General features: G+C 36.6%; 3 protein-coding genes across 3 annotated transcripts in view; 1 reads left to right on the plus strand and 2 right to left on the minus strand.

The window, feature by feature from the left end:
* Positions 1–27: 27 nt before the first annotated feature.
* Positions 28–7,024, minus strand: LOC134664273 (CDGSH iron-sulfur domain-containing protein 2 homolog). The gene is made up of 3 exons (XM_063520823.1): positions 6,795–7,024; positions 5,548–5,756; positions 28–1,928 (listed from the first exon to the last, which is right to left on the minus strand). The coding sequence occupies exons 1-3, from the start codon at positions 6,889–6,891 to the stop codon at positions 1,836–1,838; spliced, it is 399 nt and encodes a 132-aa protein (XP_063376893.1). The 5' UTR covers positions 6,892–7,024; the 3' UTR covers positions 28–1,835.
* Positions 7,025–7,866: 842 nt separating this feature from the next.
* Positions 7,867–14,687, minus strand: LOC134664310 (CDGSH iron-sulfur domain-containing protein 2 homolog). The gene is made up of 3 exons (XM_063520880.1): positions 14,480–14,687; positions 8,359–8,561; positions 7,867–8,088 (listed from the first exon to the last, which is right to left on the minus strand). The coding sequence occupies exons 1-3, from the start codon at positions 14,574–14,576 to the stop codon at positions 7,987–7,989; spliced, it is 402 nt and encodes a 133-aa protein (XP_063376950.1). The 5' UTR covers positions 14,577–14,687; the 3' UTR covers positions 7,867–7,986.
* A 125-nt stretch (positions 14,688–14,812) lies between these two features.
* The window catches only part of LOC134664719 (PH and SEC7 domain-containing protein), a 60,605-nt gene continuing 47,996 nt past the window's right edge, over positions 14,813–27,421 (plus strand). The window contains exon 1 of the mRNA XM_063521466.1: positions 14,813–15,407. Coding sequence (XP_063377536.1) covers positions 15,273–15,407 — 135 coding nt within the window. The 5' untranslated portion in view covers positions 14,813–15,272. The remainder of the gene's footprint in view (positions 15,408–27,421) is intronic.

Raw genomic sequence — 27,421 nt, forward strand, 5'->3', positions numbered from 1 at the left:
GGACTTACATTTGAATAAAACGATATATTAAGAGCAATAACAATCCGTACTTTATTTCAAAGTGAACAGTTTCAAAAACAAAAGTAAAAAAAGTTAAAAAATATCTTAAAATGCAAGAAAAAATGTCGCAATAAGCTTTCGTTTTAATTATTGATATAAACAGATCAAAGCGTCGATACAAACTATAATATTCCGAAATTCCTCGCTTTACAAAATAATAAAATACTAGGAATCGACATAGAAACAAACTTTCATATTATGGTAAACTTTTTACGAGGAGCGAGAAGTTATTGTCGTAATATTTAAGCTCTGAAAAATACACTTTCTACTTATCATCTAAGGCATCTAAGCGATATATATATATATACGGACAATAATACCTACATGTTTGTACAATTTCCAAGCTACCATTAGATGCTCATGTATGTACCAATTATACTTACTAAAATAGTCATTTTTTATAAAATAACATGGACATATATCTGGATTATGTGCTTTTATGTACTTGTTTGTTACATCGTGACTTTGCTTTTAGCTTTTCGTATATTTTTCTAAAATCTGTACGTATATCTTTTTCCACGAATTCGCGTAATATCATAATCTTAAACGCGTATTAAGATAATATAACAGAGTATGAGAGTATCTAATCAATATTTACCAATATACTTTATCAGGGCTAAGATTATTACACGGTAAAAGATTTCGCTGCACTTAATAGATAATGCGTGTAAAAACTTTTGAAAATGAACAGTCAGTACCAATAGTAAAGTATAGAACAATGTGCCATTGGCGTAGCTAGGCGTGGCCGAATAAGGCCTTCGCCTCCGGCCTCGCACTTAGATGGGCCTCGCAAAGCCAAACTTTTTGTAACCTTAGGGCTTTTTAGCACCTTGGGCCTCGCAGATGTGGTTTCGCCCACAGCTTGATTAGTTCACACTATGCCACTAGTGTGCCAAAAGTATCTGCAACCCTCTAACAGAGTATTACTTCCGTTTAGCTAATAGGGAAAGGTACCTAACTATTGCCACGTAATTTTATTCGCTACTATTGATACTCACTGGACCTAATTAGTAAAAGAGGACCTAATTGGGGTAAGGTTTAGGGTAATAATTTAAAATTATAAATTGCATCCGTGCAAAAGTAACGACCGTCTGTGGCGTTTGTGCAAATGACTACACGTCTATAGCCTCCTAAGGGGTTGTGCACAAATCACGCGAGGTGTTTTCGGCTATTTTTTGACCCCCCCTCCCCCTTAGTGATATTTGGTGAGATTTTGCGCTACTCCCCTCCGCCCACACAACCTCACGTGTATTTTTCTGATTTTTTTTTCATTCTACCAAATTTTAAGATAAATAGTATTGTATATAGAAAATCTTGTTTATTTTTCTATTTTCGTTAAATAGATTCACGTTTAACGAAACCGAGAAAAAGTATCTACTCATGTGGTAGGTTTTTTTTTTCTTAGTTTCGTTCACTGTAGAAAAATACAAAATACACGTGAGGTTTCCTTATACCCCCCCTGCCCCAACGTGATCTATCGTGATTTTTTCATGACCCCCACTCCCCCCATCGAACCTTGCGTGATTTGTGCACAAGCACTAAGGCCCAGCCATAAAAATCCAAAATTTGAACCTACAGTGTAAGAAACAGAGTTGATTATGCGTTGTTTGAAAATTAAAGGAAACAATGCAAAAGCAACTCTGTTCCAATTGAATATGATTGAAATTTCATTGAACTGAAGAAGTACTATAGGTAGGACCTTGGGCCGTAAGAGGATAGGATGCCTAACCGGCAGTTTCGATGGCACTGATCCCAGATATATGTCCGCGTGGCGTTTACTTGGTGGCCTTGTGTCTGACGATGGCGGGGCCCACGTTGTCACCAGTTTCCTTGTTGTGGGAGGCGTGCGTACCGTCGCAGTACGGCCACTGGAACGGATTACATTGTTTTTTAGTCACTAGTTTTTTGAAATAATGTTAAAACTACCCAAGTGTAATAAGTGCCCATTATTATTTTGTTGTCGATTAGGTATCGTCTTGGGTCGTCCCATTCGTTTTTCGTCAAGTTCTTAAATTAGTCCTATTCTGCTTTCATCACCCATTCTACATTCGTCACAATCGTCGGTGGCTTTCAATATAGAATAAGTGACGAAAGCAGAATAGGACCAATTTAAGAACTTGACGAAAAACGAATGGGACGACCCAAGACACCGTCGATTATATTTCGTCCATTTTGGATAAAATTTAGCTGGCTTGAAGACCTCCTCATTCTGGGCGGTAATAGGTACTTACTGATAAAACGTTCAAATAATTCTAGGATTGAAGTTGAAACTATAAACATTTAGGAGCACTAAACCAGCTCTATGCGTGCTTTTTTCTGTTCTTTCTTTTCTGAAAAAAACCGGTCAAGTGCGAGTCGGACTCGCGTTCCAAGGGTTCCGTACATTACAAAATTTTTAACAATGTATTTTTTATATGTGAAACGCGAGAGAATTGCCTTTAAAAACCCGTAGGGGTCGGATGAAAAACTAAGTATTAGTCCGACTCACGCTTGACTGCATATTTCTAATAGATTTTCCTGTCATAAAATACCTAAAACCTATTGAATCCTAAACCTAAACCTATTTATTTAAACCTATTTTAGATATTTTATTTATTTTATTAAAGACCAGTTTATTTATTTATTTAAACTTTATTGCACAAAACATAAAAATAATGTACAAATGGCGAACTTAATGCCTAATGGCATTCTCTACCAGTCAACCATTTCTGTTTTTTCAAAATCTATAGTCTATTTTATGTTTTTTTTTTTTTCAAAATTTTAGACCTAGTAGTTTCGGAGATAAAGGGGGTCATTTTGGTGGTGATTTACTTCTAAACTGTTTACTTAAATTATAAAAAAAATATATTTGGGATTCTCACAATGAGCTCTTTCATTTATTCATTTGATACCTATGTAACTGGATATAGTTTGAAAAAAATATTTTTTTAATTTTCTCAGTTACCCCCCAAAAGTGGCCTCCATGTTCAAAATTCATTTGTTTACGTTAGATGTCCGTCTTTGGGTAACAAACTTACACATGTGTACCAAATTTCGACTTAATTGGTCCAGTAGTTTCAGAGAAAATAGGCTGTGACAGATGGACAGACAGACGCACAAGTGATCCTAAAAGGCTTTCATTTTTTCCTTTTGAGGTACGGAACCCTAAAACATTACATTATGTTTCAATAATTTCCCACTTTAACAATGTAGGTACTACAGAAAAGGAGTACCTAGATGTAGGATTTATTTGCAATGCCCTAACCGGGTCCAGCCATCCGGGTGTATCCACAAATTTTTACTGTAACAACTATATGAACCATGGTTTGGCAATAAAGAATTCTATTCTATTCTAAGTATTTTCACATCTGCCAAGCATCATCTGCATCTGCATTTTGTATCTTCATACATAATGGATATAAAAAACCTTGACTGAAATTGGTGCTCCAGATAATCACTGGCCCGGAAAATTCCGGAAGTATCATAATTATACTTTAAACGTAACACTAACAACCACGGGCCTACAAAGTATTGGTTTGATGCGAATTACGTAGGGAACTAAAAGCGCGAGGCGAACGACATTCAAAATTAAAATTCATATTTCATGAATGAAAATCATTGGTTGAATTTAGAGTTTCATTTCTCCACTACTTGAAGGTTGTCTGGAAGAGATCGATAAGGCTGCCTTTTGTTTACCCCTGTCTTTATGTATTATGTGTGTTTCCTTGTATATTTATTTTGAAGTTGTGCAATAAAGAGGATTTGTACCATTCATATAATGTATAAGTATAACACAGGGTTTCTCAAACAGACCCCCTGAAAGTTCAATTTAGGGTGAAGGGGAGGGGACTGATCTCTATTGAATATAGAACCATCAATAGGGTAGAATAGAACCATCCATATTCCTTAGGAGGTTAAAAATACAATCACATACATAATTAATTACCCCCTTATTCATAAACGTTTACTAAAGTTGACAAGCTGCTAATAATTAATTGTCCCTTTCCAACATATTGGTATTTCCAACATGTTGGTATTTTATTATTATTATTATATCTCCTTAGATATCGCGGGCCCATAATCCCGGTTTTTTGATAGGCTTGCGTGGGGACACAGATCCAACACGTAGAGGCCCCTTGGAGAGCTTTTATGTCATGTAGAACGCCTGCTGGAACCCGTTCACAGGTGCAACAATAAACACCCATGAACCGGTCTCAGCAGGCATTGGGACTATTGTAGAAAAAGAGAACAGTATACCGGTCTATGGATTGTAGTTTGGGTGGACTATGAGACTGGGTTATTACAAAGACGTACGGACACCTGCCATAACAATGTTTTCACAAGTTATCGAGGCAGGCGGTGACTTGCCGCTGACTAGATGGGCCCCTGAAACTGCCGTCGCGAAGACGACCAGGGGCAACATCGGTGTGAGCGGCTCAGGGGTGTCGAGAGGTGTGCGCCGCTTTCTACCCAGTGGCTGTTACCAGCCACTGTGCCAACTCGCGTCTTATGCATCTTTCACTTCCACCCCTGGAGCATATAGCTCTAGCGACTCCTCTCTGGACGGCCAATGAAGGCAAGCCAGAGCTGAGAGTCCTGCGGGTCTCCTTGGGGTCCACTCCGACCGACGAAGACACGCCGGAGACGGAGACCCTGACCGACTCTCGGGAGCACTCGGGTCCGTGGGGTCGTTACTCCCCAACAGCTCGCCACAAGCTGCCCTGCGGGCTTATTATTATTATTTGTATCTCCGTTTTAAAACTCTCGGGTCTTTCGAGCCCGGTCATTTATAAGGCGTGCGTGGGGATATGGATCCAACACGTAGAGGCCGTTTGGAGAGATTTGATGTCATGTAGAACGCCTGCTGGAACCCATTCACGGGTACATCAATAAATACCCGTGAACCGGTTTCAGCAGGCATTGGAAGCTATTGTAAAGAATATGGTCAGAATACTGGTCTATGGTTTAAGTTTGGGTGGAAAAAAGACTGGGCTATTGCAAAGAAGTCCGGACACCTGCCATAACATTGCTTACACAAGTTATCGAGACAGGTGGTGACTCGCCACTCGTTAGATGGGCACCTGATGCGCCATCGTAAAGACGGCCAGGTGCAACACCGGCGTGAGCGGCTCAGGGGTGTCGAGAGGTGGTGCTGCGCTTTCTCCGAAGTTACTCGCGGCGTTATGCCCTTTAACACTTCCACCCCTGGAGCATATAGCTCTAGCGACTCCTCTCTGGACGGCCAATGAAGGCGAGCCAGAGCTGAGAGTCCTGCGGGTCCCCTTGGGGTCCACTCCGACCGACGAAGACACGCCGGAGACGGAGACCCTGACCGACTCTCGGGAGCACTCGGGTCCGTGGGGTCGTTACTCCCCAACAGCTCGCCACAAGCTGCCCTGCGGGCTTTATTATTATTATTATTATGATGAAAAAGGACAAACAATTATTATCGGCTTGTCAACTTTAGTAAACATTTATGAATAAGGGGGTTAATATTTGTTTACTTACATTCTTAGTCTTCCAGCATCGGCACAGCACAGCCTTCTCCGTGATATCCTCAATATCAATGAAGTCCACCACCTTGTCAATGTCCTTCCTCACGCAGTGGTTCACATGCCCGTTGCCGCCGGCCTGCGCTTTCTTGATGGTCTGGTACGAGTAGTAAGAGATACCTCCGATTACAAGCGTTGGAGGGATTAGGGCTGCCCAATCTTTCACTGGAAAAAATTAAATGATCAGCTGCGCTCAACTAAGCTGCCCTCCTAACGATAAGTGCAATAACTAATTTTGAAATCTCAGTCGCTTGTGTGACACATTGTATGAGAACAAAGTATATTATTTAATGATAATTTAATATGAGTTATTGCACTTATTGTTAGGAGGGCAGTAAGGATAACACAATAAAAATCAGTAAGCGAGGCATGAAAATCTGAAGAATTAGGAGTTGAACTATTAAAAACCATAACTCCTGATCTATTGTAAGATAACATATAGGTAAGTAAGTTTAATTGTAAATGAATATTAGTTTACAGACTACAGAGTTACTTGTGTTGTGCATAATGAAATCAGAAAGTTTCCAAAACTGCAAAAATTCTGCAATGAAAATTTTCAAAAACCTCTAATATTTTTGAATGGTGATTGAAATATAAGTTATATATGAAGTTTATATTCCTAAATATTCCTGATATTTCTGATAATATTCCAACTTTTAAACTTTCGCTACTTGGACATCTGGACTCATGCAAGCCTGCAAAGGTCTTAATCTGTTACACATTAAGTAGCAAAATTACATGACACATTGCTTAACAAGTGATTATTTGAAATACAATGTTGACCTACATTAGAACTAGGTGGTGATGAATATATTGTTACTTAGTAACAAAATGAGAACATAAGTGATTACATAATGGCTGTACAAAGTAATTAACTCCTAAAACTCAGTATTTCAAACTATTTTTTTAATGTACATTTTAGTGAGATGTGATGAATGAGTTTGTTAACACTTTTTACTACTAATTATTAGTCTCGTTAATAGCATAATTGCCTGGATTGTTAATTTCTAGATGGCGTGCAGTGATTATTGTTCTTGTCTCTTAACCGATTTGTAAGTAAGTCATCTTCTGAACTAAAAGCACGATGATTCTTTATTTTAGTTTATCTGAAGCTATCGCGCGTCAGTACTGTTATCAAGATACGTAAGGTTCACGGGATTAACGTTTCCAATTAGTACAAATACAATCAAAACGAGGACTTACCTCCAAGACGAAACCATCCACCAACAGAATCTGGAATCGGCAGTCCTGCTAAGTAGTTAGGAATAGTAACTTTGACCAAATTCGACACTAGATACATTTTTTATTTTATTATATTTATTTTCTATCAATTTGAGACACTTTGGATGTAAATTATTACGCAAACGATTTTTTAGGTGTATGTAGGGGTCAAGCAGACGAGATTTCGATAATAACGCTGGTGACAAACGTCAATGTTGACATACGTCATAAATGACGTCTTGCTCCTAGTGATGAGCAAACAAAGTGACACTAGAGTTCCGTTTTAACTACGGAACCCCAAAAAATTTTGACGTTAGAATCTGTGCGAAAAGAGTACGACTCTTCTTTAGAATAATATTAGTTTCCATATAATCCACGACAATTCTCTTCCTGCACAGACTTTAAATAATTCAACGAGTAAATGGTAATTATAATCAGTTAAATGAGTTACTTATACCGTTACTACTACTACTACTTAGTCTTCTTAATACATATATTCCCTTTTTAAAATAGTATAAGTATAAAAAATAAGTATAGATGGTCAAGCAAATCTTGTCAGTAGAAAAAGGCGCGAAATTCAAATTTTCTATGAGGCGATATCCCTTCGCGCCTACATTTTTCAAATTTGCCGCCTTTTTCTACTGACAAGATTTGCTTGATCAACTTTTAAGTAAAAGTGGCAAAAGTGCCTTCAAGGCGTGAATAAAACTGAAAGCGATAAATATGTATTATTATTTTATTTCACATTAATATAAAAATAAACAATAAAAATAGTAGGTTTAGGAATGTAATCGTAATTATTTGCACCAAAATATATCACATAAAACTTACATGAATAAATTAAAATTGGTCAAGCCTCCACACATAATTATACTTTGATTCATACTTAAAAATGTTCACATTAACTATTTTATCTACGTATCATTAAATATTGGCAAATAATACTTTTTTAAAAGGCAATTGTACTATTACAAATAGTAAACCAATGACTATAAAATTATAAGCATCAATTGTATAAGGACATGGATAACCTTATCTCTATTAAATGATAATAAATGGTAACAAATTTTTACTAAGTAACATACATTATATGTATATTAAGTAATCACATTACATATCACCCTGCATTAAAAGGTCTTGTATCAATACAAGCCATGCTTGTATCAATACAAAATTACTTGCTTTCCTCTGGTTTAACTCTGCGGATAACGACAGGACCAGTGTTGTCTCCGGTAGCACGGTTGTGAGGGCCATGAGCACCATCACACAGGGGCCACTGTATAAAATAATTTAATTATTATTTAAATTGCATTACATAGGTAAAACAATTTATAGTTCTACAAGGAAATGCTATCTCACCAAACAATGACTTCAATAAACAAGGATTTGAAATGCTATCTGATAACTTTATCACAATAAAGCATTTTGTTATGTAATGCATTTGGATAATTCATATAATTGGGTCACAATCACAACTCACATGATCAGAATGGTTTGTTTTGTGACAAACATTATACAGTAGAAAAAATAATAAAAATAAACTCACTTTTTTACTCTTCCAGCATCTGCATAGTGACATTTTTTCACCAATGTCCTCAATTTCAATAAAGTCTACAACTTTCTTCTCATGTAATCTTATCTTTGGGTTGATTCGTCCCATGGCTCTTGCTTGCTTTATAGTTTGATATGAGTAATAACTTATGCCACCAATCACAATTGTAGGTGGAATCAAAGCAAGCCAATCTTTTACTGGAATTAAAACATTATTCAATTAAATATAAACTCCTATGCATCTTCACTTCTTTCTTATATTAACAGAATTAAAAAAAAAATCGCGGTTTTGGATAGTTTTATTGGCATTAAACAACTGTACCGCTATTCGGAACCTAATAATAATATTGAGAATGGCAACATTGCGTTGTTGGTCGTATTGTCCTTTTCTAGCATATACGTCCCTCTCTCTCCCACGCTCCCACCACACAGCAGTTTGCTTTTTGGCGGTTGTCGCAAAAAACAAATTTCCAACTCATTGGCTTGCTGTTTTTCCATCTGGAAGGTCGTGAAGCTAAACTGCTGGTGAGTTTTTGAATTTGTACCCCAGTTTAGCTGACTATATTGAAAAACAGTTTCTAACGGCTTTTGCCGTTCGAAATAAATATTTAAATTTAGTGTCCGTTAAACTATCTAGCAAATAAAAACGATCCGGAATAGTAATGTGTAAGTTTTCAAAGGCTGCCTGCGCGCACCGTGGCTATGCTAATGAAAATACTAAAACACATAATGTTATTAGAAAACACATCGAGCTGGTAAAGCATGCACTTGTCACCATTAGAATTTAATTAATTTTATACCTACATTAAGTCTCTCCTGAGCCTTAATTATTACTCATTACCTTAAATCTTTGTGTGTCTATAATAACGGTTAAAATTATAACACTTAAATGGTGATGTGTGGAGGCATACCCTTCAGTTTTCAAGTGATTTGTGTTTTCGAATACGAAAGGATCGGATAGTTAATACGTGTTACGTAGAACCTACGTATTAAGGTAGAAGCTTATAGACGTGTAGGGTTTATCTGTCTAAGTATGTTGACGAAGACGCACAGCAACTTTCGTTTTATCCCGTTCCGGGTTAAATATAATATTGCAAAATGATTTTTTTGGTAATCAACTTGCTGATAAATAACGTGTACCCGCTTAGGAGTCGACGAAGCCCCGCTTCGCGGGGCTTCTATTTCCGCTCTGAGGGACACAAGGTAACGAACAAACCTACATCGCAAGCATTGCATTAATTTTTTTTGGAAAGTGAGTACTTTGGCAGTACGTAAATTTAAATCTGACTAGACAAAGAGAGAGATTAGCATGGCTCTGCGCAAGAATTACATGGAAATCCTTAAGTATTTCACTCCTTATCTTCCAACTTATATCTCTCTAACTAGATCTCTGATTTTGAAAAAAAAAAAAAAAAAAGGAATGTAGGTAGATATTATAGGTATCTTTTTAAATAAATAACAGGTAGCTTAAAAGGTCAACGAAAAGAACTCTTGCATGTAGTTGCTATATGTGCTGGTATTATTTTGGATTTGAATAACTTGATTATTCATGCTATATGTAACTACATACAAGAGGGTCAATCTTTAAGCCTACCTACCTACCTACATAAATAGTACCTACACTGGTAAACGTTTTAAATAAAATCGGAAGCCTGTGACTTGAAAGGGCATTAACAATATGGGAATCTTTAGATTGATTCATTGACGAAGACGCATGGTTTGTTTCATATTGTCAAATTATATTCGCTAACCTAACTGTAGAGTTAAAGTTTAGTTATGGCAAATCTGCGCGTCACCGTGAATGACACTTTCTAAAAGTGCCTATTAAAGTAAATCCTTTCCCCTTGTCGAGCGAAGAACTCGCAACTAAGGGAATATTACCCATAAACTTCATTTGAATGATATTCTTATGCCTATGTCTGTTACGGTTCCACTAAGAGAATCTTTTATTCAGTCACAAACTAACGTCAAGTTATTTGTGATGAAACCAATATGTTGTGTACCTATCTAAGCCTGCGCAAGGCTGCCATGTTTCCACCTGCGTAAGGTGTGCCAAAGAATCTTTGATTCATTCACGAACTGATGTCAAGTTATTGATGATGATATTACAACCTATGTAAGCCTGCGCAAGGCATGTCAGAAATTAAATGATATGGTCATAACACAGGCGACCGAGTAGGCCACAATCATAAAAATGAATCACAAAGAATAATCACAAAGATGAATATGTAAATACCTCCTTTTAGACAAAGTGAAAAGGGTTCTAACAAAATAATGTTCTTGGTAAAAATCAGTCGAAATAGGCAAGGCTTCATTATTCGAGGTTTCATTTTTGTTTACCAATCTATTTTAAGGGTCCCGAACACCCTATTGGCTAAACCCAAATTTGAACATTTCTAAAATTATAATATAATAGGTATAAAATAACCTAAGATTCCGGGCCTATCTCGACTCATTTTTATTTTAAAGAAGAAAAATATAAAATTGTGGTCTGGAGACGCTAAGCCTCATAACGTGGGTGGCATAGATAATAGTAAGAGATTTAGTCACCTAAATTCGACCATAAGCCCAGGCAGAATATTGATAATTAGAATAAGATGTGGCCAATCCTCCAAGGTCCAGATAACCTGTGGACTCTTAATTAAATCGGGCTCACTTAGCTCACGACACGACATAGCTTACGGTTCAATTCTGAAATAAGCTATGGTTAATATCACCCATGGTGTGAAAATAAAATTACAAGAGCACAAACAGCCTGCTCAAGGTGTACAAAGGGTTCCGTTTAGCGGCCCTATGAATATCTAAAAACCTTTGAAGTCTATGCCTGCTATGGCAGATTAGAAATTAATATAAATTATATTTGCCTCGAGAGCACTAGTCTTACAGTTACCATGTTTACGAGTACCTACCTATGTAGGTACACGACATAACCAAGGTTACCTATTTAATTATTATATCCCTGACTGGCATGGTATAGAAAAATTGTCATGTGCTGCACAAGCATGTTGGAAATAAAAATTTACAAAACTGACCTAACGGGGCGATTATGAATGATTTATTCTACACCCTTATGTCTGCCTTGTGACCCTTGAGGATTCGAACCACCTTGATCGTAAGTGCTCCTATGCACAGATTAAGTTTATTTTAAACTACCCATGCTTTAATCTCAAGGGCACGTGCTTCTATGCACGGACCAAATATTGTTAAGTATCACTTAATTCACTTGTCATTATTCGTCATAGTTTGATACTATACGTTTAACAAATGTACCCACCGTGGAATGTAATGTACCCACTACATAAGGCTTTTAAGAAACAGTGACTTAACGGTTTGCACGACCGGTTCTAGTATAACTTCTGGGCGGTCACGTCTAGAGCATGACCCTCTAGTTCTCAATTTATACAAAATTATAGCATTGTGATACTATTTGCTTTGCACAATGTGAAACAGAAGCAAGCCTTGCGAAAAGGCGACGCTATTTTGAAACGCGAGTACTTTTCAAAAATACATTGTAATACATATAAATATGTCTTTGTCGTGGAACAAGTACACCCAAACAAATGCAGTCATTTATTATAATATGTTGGCAAAACTCTGCCAAAGAGTTATATAGTCTGTATGTACAGTGTAGCCTAAAGGCATCAATGCACATGAATCTCTTGAAATATGGTGGATCAAATAATTTACACCCCGTCTGTGTCTTGCTCCTATTACCAAATCTACAAGTTAAGGACCTCAACCTATATATAGGTACCCTTCTTGCTCGAAACCTGTAAAAAATGAACACTATAACTTCATGCAGTCACGTGTCGGAAAACTAGGTCCACACACTTAGCGCTATCGTGAATATTATCCAAGAACTCTGTATATTGCCTCCCAGAAGGCGGGATGTTATTAGACTAACCTATATAGTAGGCCAGAGATATAGTATACAAAAGTACACTGGCCCAAATTAAGTAATATTATATTTCAGATCTTGCTATTATTGAAATATAAACAAGTAACAATTATCCTTAGTTCATAAGGAGGATAAGTATACCTAAATATCTAATAGATTCGACAAAGTGTTGATTCTAGCGTTGGATGAAATAGGTCCCTCTTAAAGGGCCTCTGCACTGTTGGCTTTGGGCGCCCGGCAAAGGTCGGGGACCCCCTGGTTTCCCACAGCAAATAACGTAAAATCACGAAATAAGCACATAAATTTGTATTTCGGTTAAAAGCACCTATGCGATGAGCTAGGGTTTCGAATTAAGTATCTTATTCCTTATAATTTACACACTGAATAGAGAAAACTGAATATTCAGAATTAAGCAATGTTTATGAATAGTTTACAGAAATTAAGCCACTTTAGCGGTCAGAACCAATAAAGTTTTAAGGCTTATGTCTACCAGTAGGCACCAGATAAAGTAAACCACTGAGAAACTACTCTAACTACATATATACAAATTAATGAGTAAAATTAAGGTTATGATAGCTAAACATTAATTTAATTAGAATGACTCGGCAAATATTATTGATAAAGTTCTGTGGCAATTCTACATTAACCATTTGAACGCCAAGAACACCAAAAAAGCGTCATAACTAGTGCCACAGTGCAGTGAACACATTGAGTGTTGTGGCTTAAGCTCTCAAAGTAACCTTCATACTTTTAAGTAAGGTTTATTTAGGTTGACTCGCGTTCTCGTTAGTAAAGCGTTTAAAAGGGTTAAATGCATTTTATAGCTATAACTATAACCTATAACCAAGTATATGGCTTACAGTCATTAAAGAAATTTAGTGATTCCCTATGACATTTCAACAAGTACCTATATAATTTTATTAACTTTGTTTGTGGTGATAGTGATATAACGAATAATTAAAATATTCGTCTATTTAATCCCGAGGGATTCTGGAAATAGGAAAGGTCCTGTCCTTGTTATATTCCTGCAACTGCTTACTTTACTATTATAGATAATTATTATCAAATTTGATAATAATTGCTACTGATAAATAAAAACTACTCTAGTACTTTGTTATTTTTATCTTTTCACACTTTAATTACATTACTCCTTAATAACAGATGTTGTATGCTCCTTGAAGAGTAGACTGACTTATCACATCTTGTTTTACCTAGTTTTCACATACATGTAATTAAGTACCCTTGTTGCGACTCACTTATTCTTTTTGAACATTTATAAGTACATTAAGTACGTATATAAAATGTTAAGTTAGTATCATAATATAATGTATGTGTACATTACTAATAATAAAAATGAATATGAAATATGAAATATGAATATCAAATTGTATGCTTTACTAAATACCTCTCTCCTCACAGGTATTAAAATAAAAGGTGTACTGCATAATTAATTAAACACTCATAATATAATAATATTACATAATATACATAATAAGTACATGTATATAATCACATTGGCTTGGCGTCTTCCCACCACCAGGCGATAACAAACACGTCTCAATATTATTATTAGGTTCCGAATAGCGGTACAGTTGTTTAATGACAGCGTTTTACACAAAAATAAAACGCTAATTAAATAACTTACCCTATTCGGAACCTAAAGTTTTAATCCTGCCTGGTGTAAATATGTATAATTTTGAGACAATGAGTTGGAAATTTGTTTTTTGCGACAACCGCCAAAAAGCAAACTGCTGTGTGGTGGGAGCGTGGGAGAGAGAGGGACGTATATGCTAGAAAAGGACAATACGACCAACAACGCAATGTTGCCATTCTCAATATTATTATTAGGTTCCGAATAGGGTAAGTTATTTAATTAGCGTTTTATTTTTGTGTAAAACGCTGTCATTTTTAATTTGCCAACTTAAAGTCAAACTTAAAGTAAGTAACAAATGCATTATAATGTTATTAACTTTATTTTATAGAGGCAGCAGTAATAGATATTAATATTTTTTAAAGCATTACGAAAATTAGTTTTAAAAGTTTAGTTAACAGGGATCAGTGCCCTATCCTATCTATATTATCAGATTTAATTCAATCAAGGTCAGCAACTAGAACTGTTACAATTTATTCAAGGTTAGGCATAAATAGTCACGACTGTTGATATTATACCGTTAGTCATGAGATAAATTGCTTCTACGAATAAGGAAAAAAACCTCACCTCCTAAACGGAACCATCCGCCGAATGAATCTGGAATAGGTAGTCCAGCTAAATAGTTTGGTACAGTAACTTTCACAAAATTTGATACGATATACATTTTTACAGACCGAAAGTATCAAAAATGTTTAGAACTTTAAACTTCAGCCACAGTTTTCACAAGTCGAACCGAAGTGAACAACACTTAAGCCAGTGCATGCGCAAAGAGCATATAATCACTACGTTGCATGCGCACGAAGTACTGAGTCAAACGAACCGACTTATCGATTTCATTTGACAGCTCGCAAGCACGGTTTACATATATATTATGTCTATGGTTTACATTTGACACTCAACTCGATACTTTTGTTGAAGAAATCGCTATCGAATGTATAATGTATATTTTTTTATGTTTTTTTTATAAATGTCGTTTTATTCCAAGATTATTCCACGAAGTTACTCAATATAATAAAAAGACATTTACGATCTTCAATTCGATGGAATTGACGAAAAGAACTGGCAACAATTAAAAAAAAATCCAAGCTGTTCGAGGATCATCAAATAACGCTTCGTATGTTAAAATAAATTGCGATGATGAATGTTTAGTTGAGAGTGAATGAAATATTGTAAACTATCTGTCTCCTTCGCTTTGGTTGGTTGGTTGGGTGTGCTGTCGTTTATCGTGCTTCATGATTTTATAAAGATTTTTCGTTAATCAATTATAATATCCTTACCTGTAAATTCTCCATCGGTTTGTTATATGTGTTCATAGTGATATTTTACTGTGCATGGTAATCAATGCTGCTGTGCACTGAATATGGCTGACGAAAGACTAGTGGTCCTGAACCGTAGTGATAATTTGGGATTTGGATTCTCACTGCTCGGCGAAGCCGGTTTGCCACACATCATATACGAAATCGAAGAAAACTCTCCTGCAGCTCGTAGCGGCGAGGTAAGAGACTTGTTTCTTTGTATGTGGTACTCGAATACTGTACGCATAACACAGATGTTGCCTATCGTCGTTGGATCTCGATCGTATGTTTTCCAGTGCATAGTTACTCCCCCCAAACGCTCATTAAACTGCGAAAGTTCAGATGTAATTATGATTATAGTCCTACAAGATTACGCTCATATACAATGAATCATATGTTACAAACAACTTATGCTCATAATCATAAGCATACATAGTTGTGTTATTACGTATATACATTTCTCTTTGAAAATATGTAGTTTGTTTATAAAATTCCTATTAGTTAACATGTTTGCAAAATTATGAGCAAATTGGAATTGGTCTGTGCAATCAACAATAATCAGAAAGTAGGTGTTAAAGTAGATGTTAATACCTTTCCTCAACTTTTTAGTTCTTTTACAAATTTTAAATTTGTTTCACTTTTTAGAGTTTTTTTTTTCTTAACCTGTTTTTGTCTCTGGCAAAGGCCCCTCCCTTGATCCCCACTACTAATATTGTACTTATTCCAAAACTTTAACAATAAAAAATTAAAGTACTCAAAGAGGAATAAAAAAGAATAATAATTAATAACCATTGGCAAAAAAACATATTGATTAGCTGATATTACAAGAAAAATAGTTAAAACAATAGGGAACATGAATAAAATTATGATCAAGATCACTATCTTGATGATTAATATGCAAATTTATAAAATTACTCATGGCAAAAAAGAGTAAAAAAAGTCTATGCATGTTTATGACTATGGCCTGTAGGTGTATTGAGAAGACCAGATAATAAAGATAAAGATAAAAAGATAAAAAATTGTTTATACAAGTAGGCATATTACAATGCGCTTATATACGTCAAATAAACCTTTACCGGCTCCAACCGTACACCTCTGCCCCGAGAAGATTTAAATCCCCCCTCAATTGGAGGAGGGTATCCCAATAATAATACTATTAAAAAGACCAGTTACAATAGAAAAACATATGTACTATGGGAAATGTACAATCAATAATTAATAGGACTAAGTAAATGGTATCTTAAATCACCCGTTAGTAGTTCGGGTAAAATTTTGGAAGCTAAATTTTACCCACTTCCCGATTTCTGATTAAGCCAATAACATGCATACATATGTAAGTCCAATGATGATGATACTTTCATTTCAAGGCAATTCACACACTCGCACTATTTAACGTCAAACTAAATTTGCCCGTTCAGACCGGGGTTTGGTAATAATGAGTCGGAAAATAGTTTTGATACTGACTGAATCCGGTTTGGCATATAGAGGCCTATAAAGGTCTGCCACCTAGCCTAGGGCGGCCAGTTATTGGGGGCGGCAGTCTATATGATACGTGCTGAGAAAGGGGCAGCTAGTGACCAGTGCTTGCTACAGGGCCTGGGGCCTAGGGCGGTCAGGACTGCAAATCCTCCACTGGCTAGCCGCCTCAGTTAAATGGTAGACCTATAGTAGTTATCTTCATATATGTACAGTCGCCATCACATATATCGGAGCGGCCAAGGTGTTCACAATATCTGAACACGCGCTCTAGCGCCCTGACAATAGAGGCGTGTTCAGATATTTGTGAGCGCCTTGGCCGCTCTGATATATCTGATGGCGACTGTGCAAGCATCTTCAATACATAAATCTACTGCTAATATGGCTTCCTCTGTTTATATTATCATTTTAAACTGAACTTATACCATGTATTCCAGTAATTACAGTATCAGTGACATGTGAGTAATGCACAGTGCATTAAGTGCATATCTAATTGTAAGTTGCCCTTGGAACTCGCCTTGACTTGTATACAATGAGAAGGTTGTCAACTGCATAATATTTTTTTACAGGGCTGCAGGGGGCAAGTGCTTCAATTTTGTAAATTTACTAATTACTAGGTAACAATCTTTAAAAAATGTAAAGGCCGACCGATGTTTTAATTTCGACAGGTTTAATAAAAATCATGTTTCGGCCGATACCTAGTTCGGTTTCTGCCAAAACTGCCGAGCGTATTTAATTGGTCGCGCCGAAACGGTATTTTCGGTAGTGTCCGACCAAAGTGCCAACGTTTCGGCATCTTAATTGAGTTTGCATTTTTGAGAGAAAAATTTAATAATTTAGTTAAAAGAATGTCTAGATCTTGTAACTATTATTTAATCTAACATCTCGCTATGCACCCTTGTCCCACATAGTGTACCAGCTATTCCACATATGCTACCAGAGACCATTTAATATAAAGACTTGCAATCTTCATGTAGTACAAAACTAATCTCAATTTTTTATTGTGTCACTATAGTACCTATTTAAACATTTTTGCACAAACCGGAACTTCATGGCATTATCATTTTAGTCCTGACGTTTGAGACATCATCTTTTGATCGCAGGATACTTCGTGCCAAGTGGCATCGCCTGAGACAAAAGTGCATACTCATTATGCGTTTTCAGAAATAAATATCGAAAACCCGATTCTCACAGATCCCGGTGTTTTTGGGTTCTTTCAACTCAGAATCACTAGCATATTCAATTCTGATGATAAAATACAATGTCCCAAAAATTTTTATGAAAATTGTACAATCCACTACGTCACGCACATATAAGTGAAAATTTTTTTCATACTAAAACGTGACGTAATGGAATGGACATTTTGGGACATCTTTTTTTAATGGTGGGATGGAGAATGCTGTCGATTCTGAGTAGAATGAGCCCAAGAACGTCCAGATGTGAAAGAATCAGGTTTTCAATATTTATTTCTGAAAACGCCCCTTGCACTTATTGTTCGTTCGCGTTAATAATCCACTAAAATCATCATCTCCCGCCGACCTAGCGATGTTCATAACCAATCAAATCGTTCCTAATCAGAAAGTATGTCTTCAACTGACAATGATTGTTTTACTGCATTTTCAACGTGAACCAACTATACTTCCCTCACTAACAGGTCAGTGTCACGCACTGCAGTAACGATAAGATTTGTTTCATTTAAAGATTAACAGTCTTAATTATTCAGCTGTCTCTCATGTGCTTTTATAATTCACCACACTTGAATGCCCTTTTTTAAAGCCTCTTGTTTACCATGGAGTCTTTAAATGTCAGTTGGTATGGGTTACGCATTAATCCTGTCTTACTATGTCAATTGCATTATAATTCATTTTTGGTAATGTATCGAAGTTAGGGTGATATTCCACCTATCCAATGTGTATTTTGTCTCACGTTTTACTTAATGAGAGTGAGACGCAAATGACGCAATGACATTGGACCAAGACAAAGAACAGATGGAATACCACCCTTAGCAATGTATCGAATATAGCATGCAAGTTCTCCTACACGCGCGCTGGTGGCCTAGCGGTGCTTTCCTTCAATCCGGAGGTCGCGGGTTCAAACCCCGGCTCGTCAGGCGTGGCTCACTCTGCGATTTCGTCGCTTTGCTACAGGTAGCTAAAAGTCCATCCGTTCGACCCCAATTTTGGGGTTTGCCATAAGTCGCGCGTGGCGCTGTCGCCACCTAGCGGCCATATCTGTGCTGATCGTGACAGACGCGTTTTGTTAGAGAGTGAGTCTTCTGTACCTAGTACTATTATTTATTCTGTGGGCTCGTGCCAATGAGTTTTTCGGAACTTATGTATGAAACATCATTTGATATTTACCAGTCGCTCTTCGGTGAAGGAAAACATCGAGAGGAAACCAGACTAATCCCAACAAAGCCTAGTTTCCCCTGGGTTGGAAGGTCAGATGGCAGTCGCTTTCGTAAAATCTGCCTACGCCAATTCTCGAGATTAAGTAAAATCTAGTGCCTAGCGAACCCCAGGCTCCTATGAGCCGTGGGTCGCCAGATCGAAAGGCGCTATTATCGGGAAAAAATATCAATTTTTCGGGATTATGGGACTTCAGTCGGGAAAAAAAACATTCCAATTAAAGTAATTGTACCTATTAAATACAACGATATGTGACGTTCCACGGCAAAAGGTACCTTATGGCGGCTGGCGCTTACGTCGCATAGCGCCGCAATAATATAGCGTAAGCGCCAACTGCCATAAGGTACCTTTACCCGTGGGACGTCACATATTATACATTATTGCCACTACGTCAGCTGCTCGACGCGCTCGACGCGGGTCGCTCGCTCGGTCGACGACAATTCGGAACTTAAACTTGTTGTTTTATAACGTGAAGCTGTTCTTCGGGACACTTTTCAATTTGTCGGGAATCGGGAATCCATGCTAAAAATCGCGAGAATCCCGCCAAATCCCGACCATCTGGCAACCCTAGCCGTGGAAAAAAACCGGGATAAAGCGAGGAAGATGATGATGGCATGCAGGTTCTTGCGCCTTGTGTGAATGAAGCTTTATTAGACAAAACTTACTTTGCACATTATGAGCAGTCCCCTATTAGTAACTAACAGCCCTTCCATTAAGTAGCATTCGCAAATTTCAATAGTCGCTTTATATTTCTCTTATCTGTTAATTTTCACACCTGTACCTTTGATAATAAAGTCCATTATTACCGAAACTAATAAGGACGCACGTAGCCAGATCTTGAGACGATTAACAATTAATGTAGTCAAATGATGCCAAGGCCGGTGATGCAATACTAATATTCATATTTTAATATGAGTTCAATGGTATTAATAAACCATTTATAATATTACGAGTATTATTTTTATTGCAAATGCCTAAGACTTGCATTTTATAGCTTCTGGCCGCGACTACGTCTGAGTAGAATTAATACTTTTTATATTCCAGTTCCATAATTAATTGCACTTCACCCCCTTAAGAAATGATATCCGAAATAAATACTAGGTACCCTAGGTCCTTTCTCATCTCTATACCAAAATTCATCTATCGGTTCAGCGATTAAAGTGCGAAGACTTACTTGAGTTACTTTCGCATTTATAGTAGATTTAGGTACCTCTTTTTCGTCTCTACATACTTAATCTATTTCTATACTCTCTACTATACGTAATATCTGTCTATACGTAATCTTATATATTTAGACGCTACCATGCCATAAACAGTTAAACATCTAGTACATTTTCAAAAATGTCTACGATGTACGTCGGGTAAAAACGATTGTAAGAAATAAAAGGTAAAACTAGTCTGAGTAAAAACCAAAATGCTTTTTCATAAAACGGCGACCAAAACCATTTCCCATAATAGAGTAAAGCAAATCTCAAACTTCATTTAACTTTGCACTGCACGCCTTTTTGCACTCGAAAGGGCTTCCACTTTATGGACAAGTTGATTTCATTGCCTTTACGAAATTGCTTATTAAATATTAAGTAGCCGGAGTGCTGAAAACAACCCGCAAAAAATACGAAATAAAGTTTTGCTCGCCGCTTACCTACAAGTCAATTTTGAGACGTGTCATTTTAAAAGTTTGCAAGTAAAATGTTAGAATTACTTCAACTCAATTACTGTTATTTTCGTGAAAAAAATATTAGACAATATTACGAGTATAGTCTGTGCGGGAAGAACAGAGTCGTGTGGAATGTATGAGGCCCAATACATTCCACGACTCTTCTCTTTCCGAACCACAGAACATATTAAAGAGGTCTTATTTCTGTGTTCCGAACAAACTCTTAGGTACTGGTATTTGTAGATTTCCGTGTTCTGTACAATAAATATTGCCTAACTACAGAAATCATTAAACCGTCAATCGCTCAATCCGTTATCGTAAACGATATCTCAGATCCGATCAGAGATTGCGAACAAGTAGTTTTTTATTGCCATATTCGAACAAAGTTGCAATAAGGTGCGTCCAGATCTGGCAAACGCGCTGGCATTGTGCGTACAATCGTGCTTTACATTACTTTGTATGATGTGCAGTGCGCGCGCTCATGCTCTGTCGAGCGACTCGCGATAGTCGCGATTGGGTCGCCTGCAGCGCATTCGCCAGTTCTGGACTGGACGTACCTGTACATGCTTCATTTCCTATGTCCGTCGCGGTCCACCAGTCTTATACTGGTGATGTATTCGTAATGCTTGTTAGGTTTGTATGAGCAGGCGAGTAGCTTAACTCTCACGCTATCCAGTGTAAGGTGACACAGACCCAACAACCGACACCTGTTCATCGAATTGAGTACCAGGCTCCGCAAAAATCTAAATTTCTGCAATTCAGTGGTAAACAACAGGCTGTCTTATCGCTGAAAAACGATCTCTATGTGCAAATTAGTATTGGCTCTGGATTTATCGATTCAAAGATACTCGTATTTTCAAGAAACTGACAGCTGCTTCAATAATGTTCCTAGATAGTAGTGAAAAAAATGTAGAGTCCGTTCATACCAATTGAGAGAGAGAATTTTAGATGTGCAAGTTGCGAAAGGTTTCGAAAATTCTCGAAAATTTCACAGGAACTAAAGGAAACTTTCATTTTGGAAATGGAAAATTTAGATCCCGTTAAAAAATAATGGAAGGTCTCAAATTATTACCCGTGGAAATTTCGCAATTATGGATACTTTCCGACGTCACATCAGTACAAAATTTGTTCAAGGATCACTTATGGGATCACTTGCAAATCAGATATTTTCATACTGGTTCTGAGCGAACTTGCACTCGCGATCGCAATATCTCAGAAACAATTGAATGTATGCAACACTTAACTGAGCATTGGTGGACCTCATATCTTCGCAATAAGGTTTAGGTTCGGTCCAGTTATCTGAACGATTGATGCGCAGGCATCACCGCTATGCCATCGATTATCGCCCTGACACTTTCCATTTTCCAATTAATCGTTAGCTCTCCTAACCATGCGTGTACGGAAGAGTGTGCTCAATCCACCTATTCTGACGGTTCGGTGTTTCCGTATATCAAAGCAAATTTAAGAGCATAATTTTCTCGATCATGCTGTCATTTATGCTTGCATTCAAGTTTTCCATTCCACGCGAAAGTCACTTGTGAAACGCTGCACTGAAGCTAGGACATACATTTTTGTAGATCCCGCAACGCAAGGGTAAGGAGTACCGTAATGTCCTTGCCAAGTATATTTCTCGAAGCAACTCAGGTACAGTTAACTCATCTTAGGAAATTACATTAATAAGGATAATAAGTATAATAATTAATCACCTCCAATTTATAGATTCCAAAGCTATTGTAGTTTGAAGCATAACATATTTATACTTACCCAGGATACGCAGTTAGAATATTTTAATTTTAAGGTGTCCGAATGTTAGTTAAGAGCTGTTCCTACAATGAATCAATTACTTATTGCACATAATCAATGAAAAAAGTTCAAAAGTATTTTTATCCACCCTAAAACATAAAGTCCATAAACCTGAACTTACATATATGTATGTCTTATACTGAAAGCTGTCACCAAGAATTAGACTAAAGTGCTAGGCAAACTATGTAAATCCTAGATTTCACCTTGTACGAAATAATTGAGATTCGATTTGACAACCTTCAGCAAAAAAAAAAACAAGGAATAGTAGAAGAGCCGGCCGCAAATTTTCTAACCGACTTGATACCACGATGAAATGCACAATGGTTTCCCATAAAAGTGATGCTAAGTCCGAATTCGATAGTCTGCCACGGCGGAACTTGCCGAAAGTACGAAAAAGAAGGCCACTTCCGGTGCGAAAAAAGGGGGCTGATTTAACCCATCTGATACCGAAATAATAGTTATGGCAGCAGTTAGAAATTTACATGTAGACACATAAAAGCGAAGTCTGCCAGTATTTTTTTTGCCGGAAGTGCTTGGCAGACGCTCTCAAAGGTGGCCAACGGGACCCCTAATTTAACCCATCTGATACCACCATGAAACCAATTCCAGTCGGTAGGTATGAGCCCTCATGTCAGGAATATATAAGTCTGCCAAGGCTTTTCCTGCCGTAACACCATGGCAGACGAGATTATGTAAGCAAGGTCGGCATCGGTTACCCTACACTAACCCATCTGATACCACCATGAAACCAATTCCAGTCGGTAGGTACGAACCCCCATTTTAGGAATATATAAGTCTGCCAAGGTTTTTCCTGCCGAAACACCTTGGCAGACGAGATTATAAACAAGATGACCATGGGTTACCGTACACTAACCCATCTGATACCGCCATGAAACCAATTCCAGTCGGTAGGTATGAACCCTCATTTCAGGAATATATAAGTCTGCCAAGGCTTTTCCTGCCGTAACACCATGGCAGACGAGATTATGTAAGCAAGGTCGGCATCGGTTACCCTACACTAACCCATCTGATACCACCATGAAACCAATTCCAGTCGGTAGGTATGAACCCCCATTTTAGAAATATATAAGTCTGCCAAGGTTTTTCCTGCCGAAACACCTAGGCAGACGAGATTATAAGCAAGATGACCATCGGTTACCGTACACTAACCCATCTGATACCACCATGAAACCAATTCTAGTCGGTAGGTATGAACCCTCATTTCAGGAATTTATAAGTCTGCCAAGGCCTTTCCTGCCGAAACACCTTGACAGACGAGATTATGTAAGCAGCATCCACATACGAGGGATCCGTATTTTGGGATTATACAGATTACGGACATTATTAATAGCTGTAGGCTTATTTATTACTTTATGCTTATACATATTTGTATATAATTATGTTACTAATAAAATATATTTATAATTTATTAAACCTAAACTTAATACATTGGGAATTCATTACCTGCTTACGGCAGTAGTAGGGATAAGTGGGTGAGTTCTGGCTCACTGAGCCAGGCCAACAGTCCCTCCCCCTTTTTTCCCTTGTTGAGGCCCTGCAACCTTGCCTTGAACCCAAACTAATGTCATTGTAGCTCGAATCTAACCTAATCTATTTTTATTGCTTTTAGAATATTTCAATTATCTACTTTTGCAAAGTTAAAGGTTGAAATCTCTATTTCGCAAAACGGAATTTTAATGTGACTTTAATGTATGTGCCGTCTACTTAGTAATTGGGTTTAAAGATATAAAAACACACATTTTATTTCCTATCCTAAGTTTATTCAAATAATATTCTGAACATATATAGTAATTAGACTGGTCATATTTTTCATAAAATCGATTTCGACTGGCAAAGCATATTACTTTTTGGCAAACGGGTTTTTTAACCTAATTAGACCCCGCTGAATCCGAATTTGCCAGTTGCTCGATCGAAATCTTGACCGGAAGTGAGATATTTGACATTAAAGGTCCCTTTTTTTCGTTTTTCGTAAATAACTCTTAAACGGTGGCACATAGCAAAAAATGTTCTATTACATAAGTATTCTGCATAAAATTGCCTACAAGAAAGATTCAGTACAATTTTTCGCTAGGATCAATATTCAAAGAGATTTTAACGCGGGAAATTTAATTATAATCACTTCTAAGGTCCCGTTTTTTAGGTTTTCGTAAATAACTCATAAACGGTGGCCAATATCAAAAAATGTTGTTAGACGTTAATAATCTACACAAAATTTTGAACAAAAAAGATTCAGTATACTTTTCGCAGGGATCAATATTTAAAAAGATAATAAAGAGGGAAAGTTAATTATACTAAATTCTAAGGTTCCTTGTTTTTATTTTTTCGTTAATAATTTGAAAAGTATGACTCATAGCAAAAGAAATCTTATACATAAATAATAAACGTAAAATTTCCTACAAGAAACATGCAGAACACTTTTCGCTAGGATCAATATTTAAAAAGACAAAGCAGCGGGTAATTTAATTATAATCAATTTTAAAGTCCCTTTTTAGTTTTTTGTAAATAACTCGTAAACGGTGTCCCATAGCGAAATAGGTTTTTAAGAATAAATTATCTACATAAAATTTCCTCCAAAAAACACCTAAAACACTTTTCTCTAGGATCAATATTTCAAGCGATATTAAAGGAAGAAAGTTAATTACAATCGGTTCACAGGTCACTTTTTTTTAGTTTTTCGTAAACGGTGGCCCGTTGCAAAACAATATTCTACATAAATATTAAACATAAAATTGTCCACAATAAAGGTTCTGTACACTTTTTCGCTACGATCAATATTTAAAGAGATATTAAAGGGGGTAAGTTAATTATAATCAATTTCCAGGTCCCTATTTTTAGGATTTCGCAAAGGACTCGTAAAATAAGGCTCATAGCAAAATAAGTTCTTAATGTTCTTGTAAATAAATAATCGATATAAAATTTTCTACGAAAGACATATGGAACACTTTTCTCTTTTTAGGATTCCGTACCTCAAAATGAATAAAAACCGGTCAAGCGCGAGTCGGACTCGCGTTGCAAGGGTTCCGTACATTACCCAATTTTTAACAGTGTATTTTATATATGTGAAACGCGAGTGAATTGCCTTTAAAAAACCTGTAGGGATCGGTTCAAAAACTAAGTAATGTCCGACTCGCGCTTGACTGCATAATTCTAATAGGTTTTCCTGTCATCTATGGATTCTATTCTGTATATCTTTTCAAAATTTTAGACCCAGTAGTTTCGGAGATAAAGCCCCCTTCCCCAAAATAAAACATTAAAATACAAAAAATACCACCCCCCCCCTTTATCTCCGAAACTACTGGGTCTAAATTTTGAAAATAAAATATAATAAAATAGTTCTTTACCTATACAGGCGTAAAGCTAAAAATAGGGACCTGGAAATTGATTATAATTAATTTACCCCCTTTAATACCTCTTTAAATATTGATCGTAGCGAAAAAGTGTACAGAACCTTTTTTGTGGACAATTTTATGTTTAATATTTATGTAGAATATTGTTTTGCAACGGGCCACCGTTTACGAGTTATTTACGAAAAACTAAAAAAAAGTGACCTGTGAACTGATTGTAATTAACTTTCTTCCTTTAATATCGCTTGAAATATTGATCCTAGAGAAAAGTGTTCTGGATATTTTTTGGAGGAAATTTTATGTAGATAATTTATTCTTAAAAACCTATTTCGCTATGGGACACCGTTTACGAGTTATTTACAAAAAACTAAAAAGGGACTTTAAAATTGATTATAATTAACTTACCCGCTGCTTTGTCTTTTTGAATATTGATCCTAGCGAAAAGTGTTCTGCATGTTTCTTGTAGGAAATTTTACGTTTATTATTTATGTATAAGATTTTTTTTGCTATGAGTCATTCTTTTCAAATTATTAACGAAAAAATAAAAACAAGGAACCTTAGAATTTAGTATAATTAACTTTCCCTCTTTATTATCTTTTTAAATATTGATCCCTGCAAAAAGTGTACTGTATCTTTTTTTTTCAAAATTTTGTGTCGATTATTAACGTCTAATAACATTTTTTGATATTGGCCACCGTTTATGAGTTATTTACGAAAACCTAAAAAACGGGACCTTAGAAGTGATTATAATTAAATTTCCCGCGTTAAAATCTCTTTGAATATTGATCCTAGCGAAAAATTGTACTGAATCTTTCTTGTAGGCAATTTTATGCAGATTACTTATGTAATAGAACATTTTTTGCTATACACCACCGTTTAAGAGTTATTTACGAAAAACGAAAAAAACGGACCTTTAATGTCAAATATCTCACTTCCGGTCAAGATTTCGATCGAGCAACCGAATTCGGATTCGGATTCAGTGGGGTCTAATTAGGTTAAAAAACCCGGTTGCCAAAAAGTAATATGATTTGCCAGTCGCATCAAGAAGGATAGCGATTTTGAATTTTTTTGTCTAGTCTAAATATCATTACTTATTCTGTGTACCGTGGAGAAAACGAATGAAATCATGCAATTTGATTTTGCTATTTTTAAATAAAGAGTAACTAAACAGTATTTTCCACAGTTGTTGGTAATGATATTGATACCATCTCTTACAATTTCTCTTCATGAACATTTTATGATACCTAACCTTCCAGTTTTCGCCCGAATTAATCAAAAAATTCACCAACTCCATTTACACCAACCAAATAGAAAACGGGTCCGTGTCCGAATTCGCGATCTCGAGTCCGGGTCCGCGTCCGGGTCCAGGTTCAGGTAGAAGTCGAATTCAAAATCTTGCTTGTTTTGCCAGTGGGGTAACTTGCTTAACAATCAATTAGAAAAAGACAAGTCGTCGAGGAGTTCCGTTCTGATCACCATCAGCAATACCAGTTCATCAAATGCCA

The sequence above is a fragment of the Cydia fagiglandana genome, chromosome 5 (genome assembly GCF_963556715.1).
Source record: "Cydia fagiglandana chromosome 5, ilCydFagi1.1, whole genome shotgun sequence".
Lineage (NCBI taxonomy): Eukaryota > Metazoa > Arthropoda > Insecta > Lepidoptera > Tortricidae > Cydia > Cydia fagiglandana.

Bases quoted from the DNA above. Each gene is read 5' to 3' on its own strand.
- LOC134664273 (XM_063520823.1), bottom strand. From the start codon at position 6,891: ATGTATCTAGTGTCGAATTTGGTCAAAGTTACTATTCCTAACTACTTA. The intron at 5,757-6,794 runs GTAAGTCCTCGT...AATTTTTTCCAG, and splicing joins TGGATGGTTTCGTCTTGGAG to TGAAAGATTGGGCAGCCCTA. The intron at 1,929-5,547 runs GTAAGTAAACAA...AATCCGTTCCAG, and splicing joins GATGCTGGAAGACTAAGAAT to TGGCCGTACTGCGACGGTAC.
- LOC134664310 (XM_063520880.1), bottom strand. From the start codon at position 14,576: ATGTATATCGTATCAAATTTTGTGAAAGTTACTGTACCAAACTATTTA. The intron at 8,562-14,479 runs GTGAGGTTTTTT...TTTTAATTCCAG, and splicing joins CGGATGGTTCCGTTTAGGAG to TAAAAGATTGGCTTGCTTTG. The intron at 8,089-8,358 runs GTGAGTTTATTT...TATTTTATACAG, and splicing joins GATGCTGGAAGAGTAAAAAA to TGGCCCCTGTGTGATGGTGC.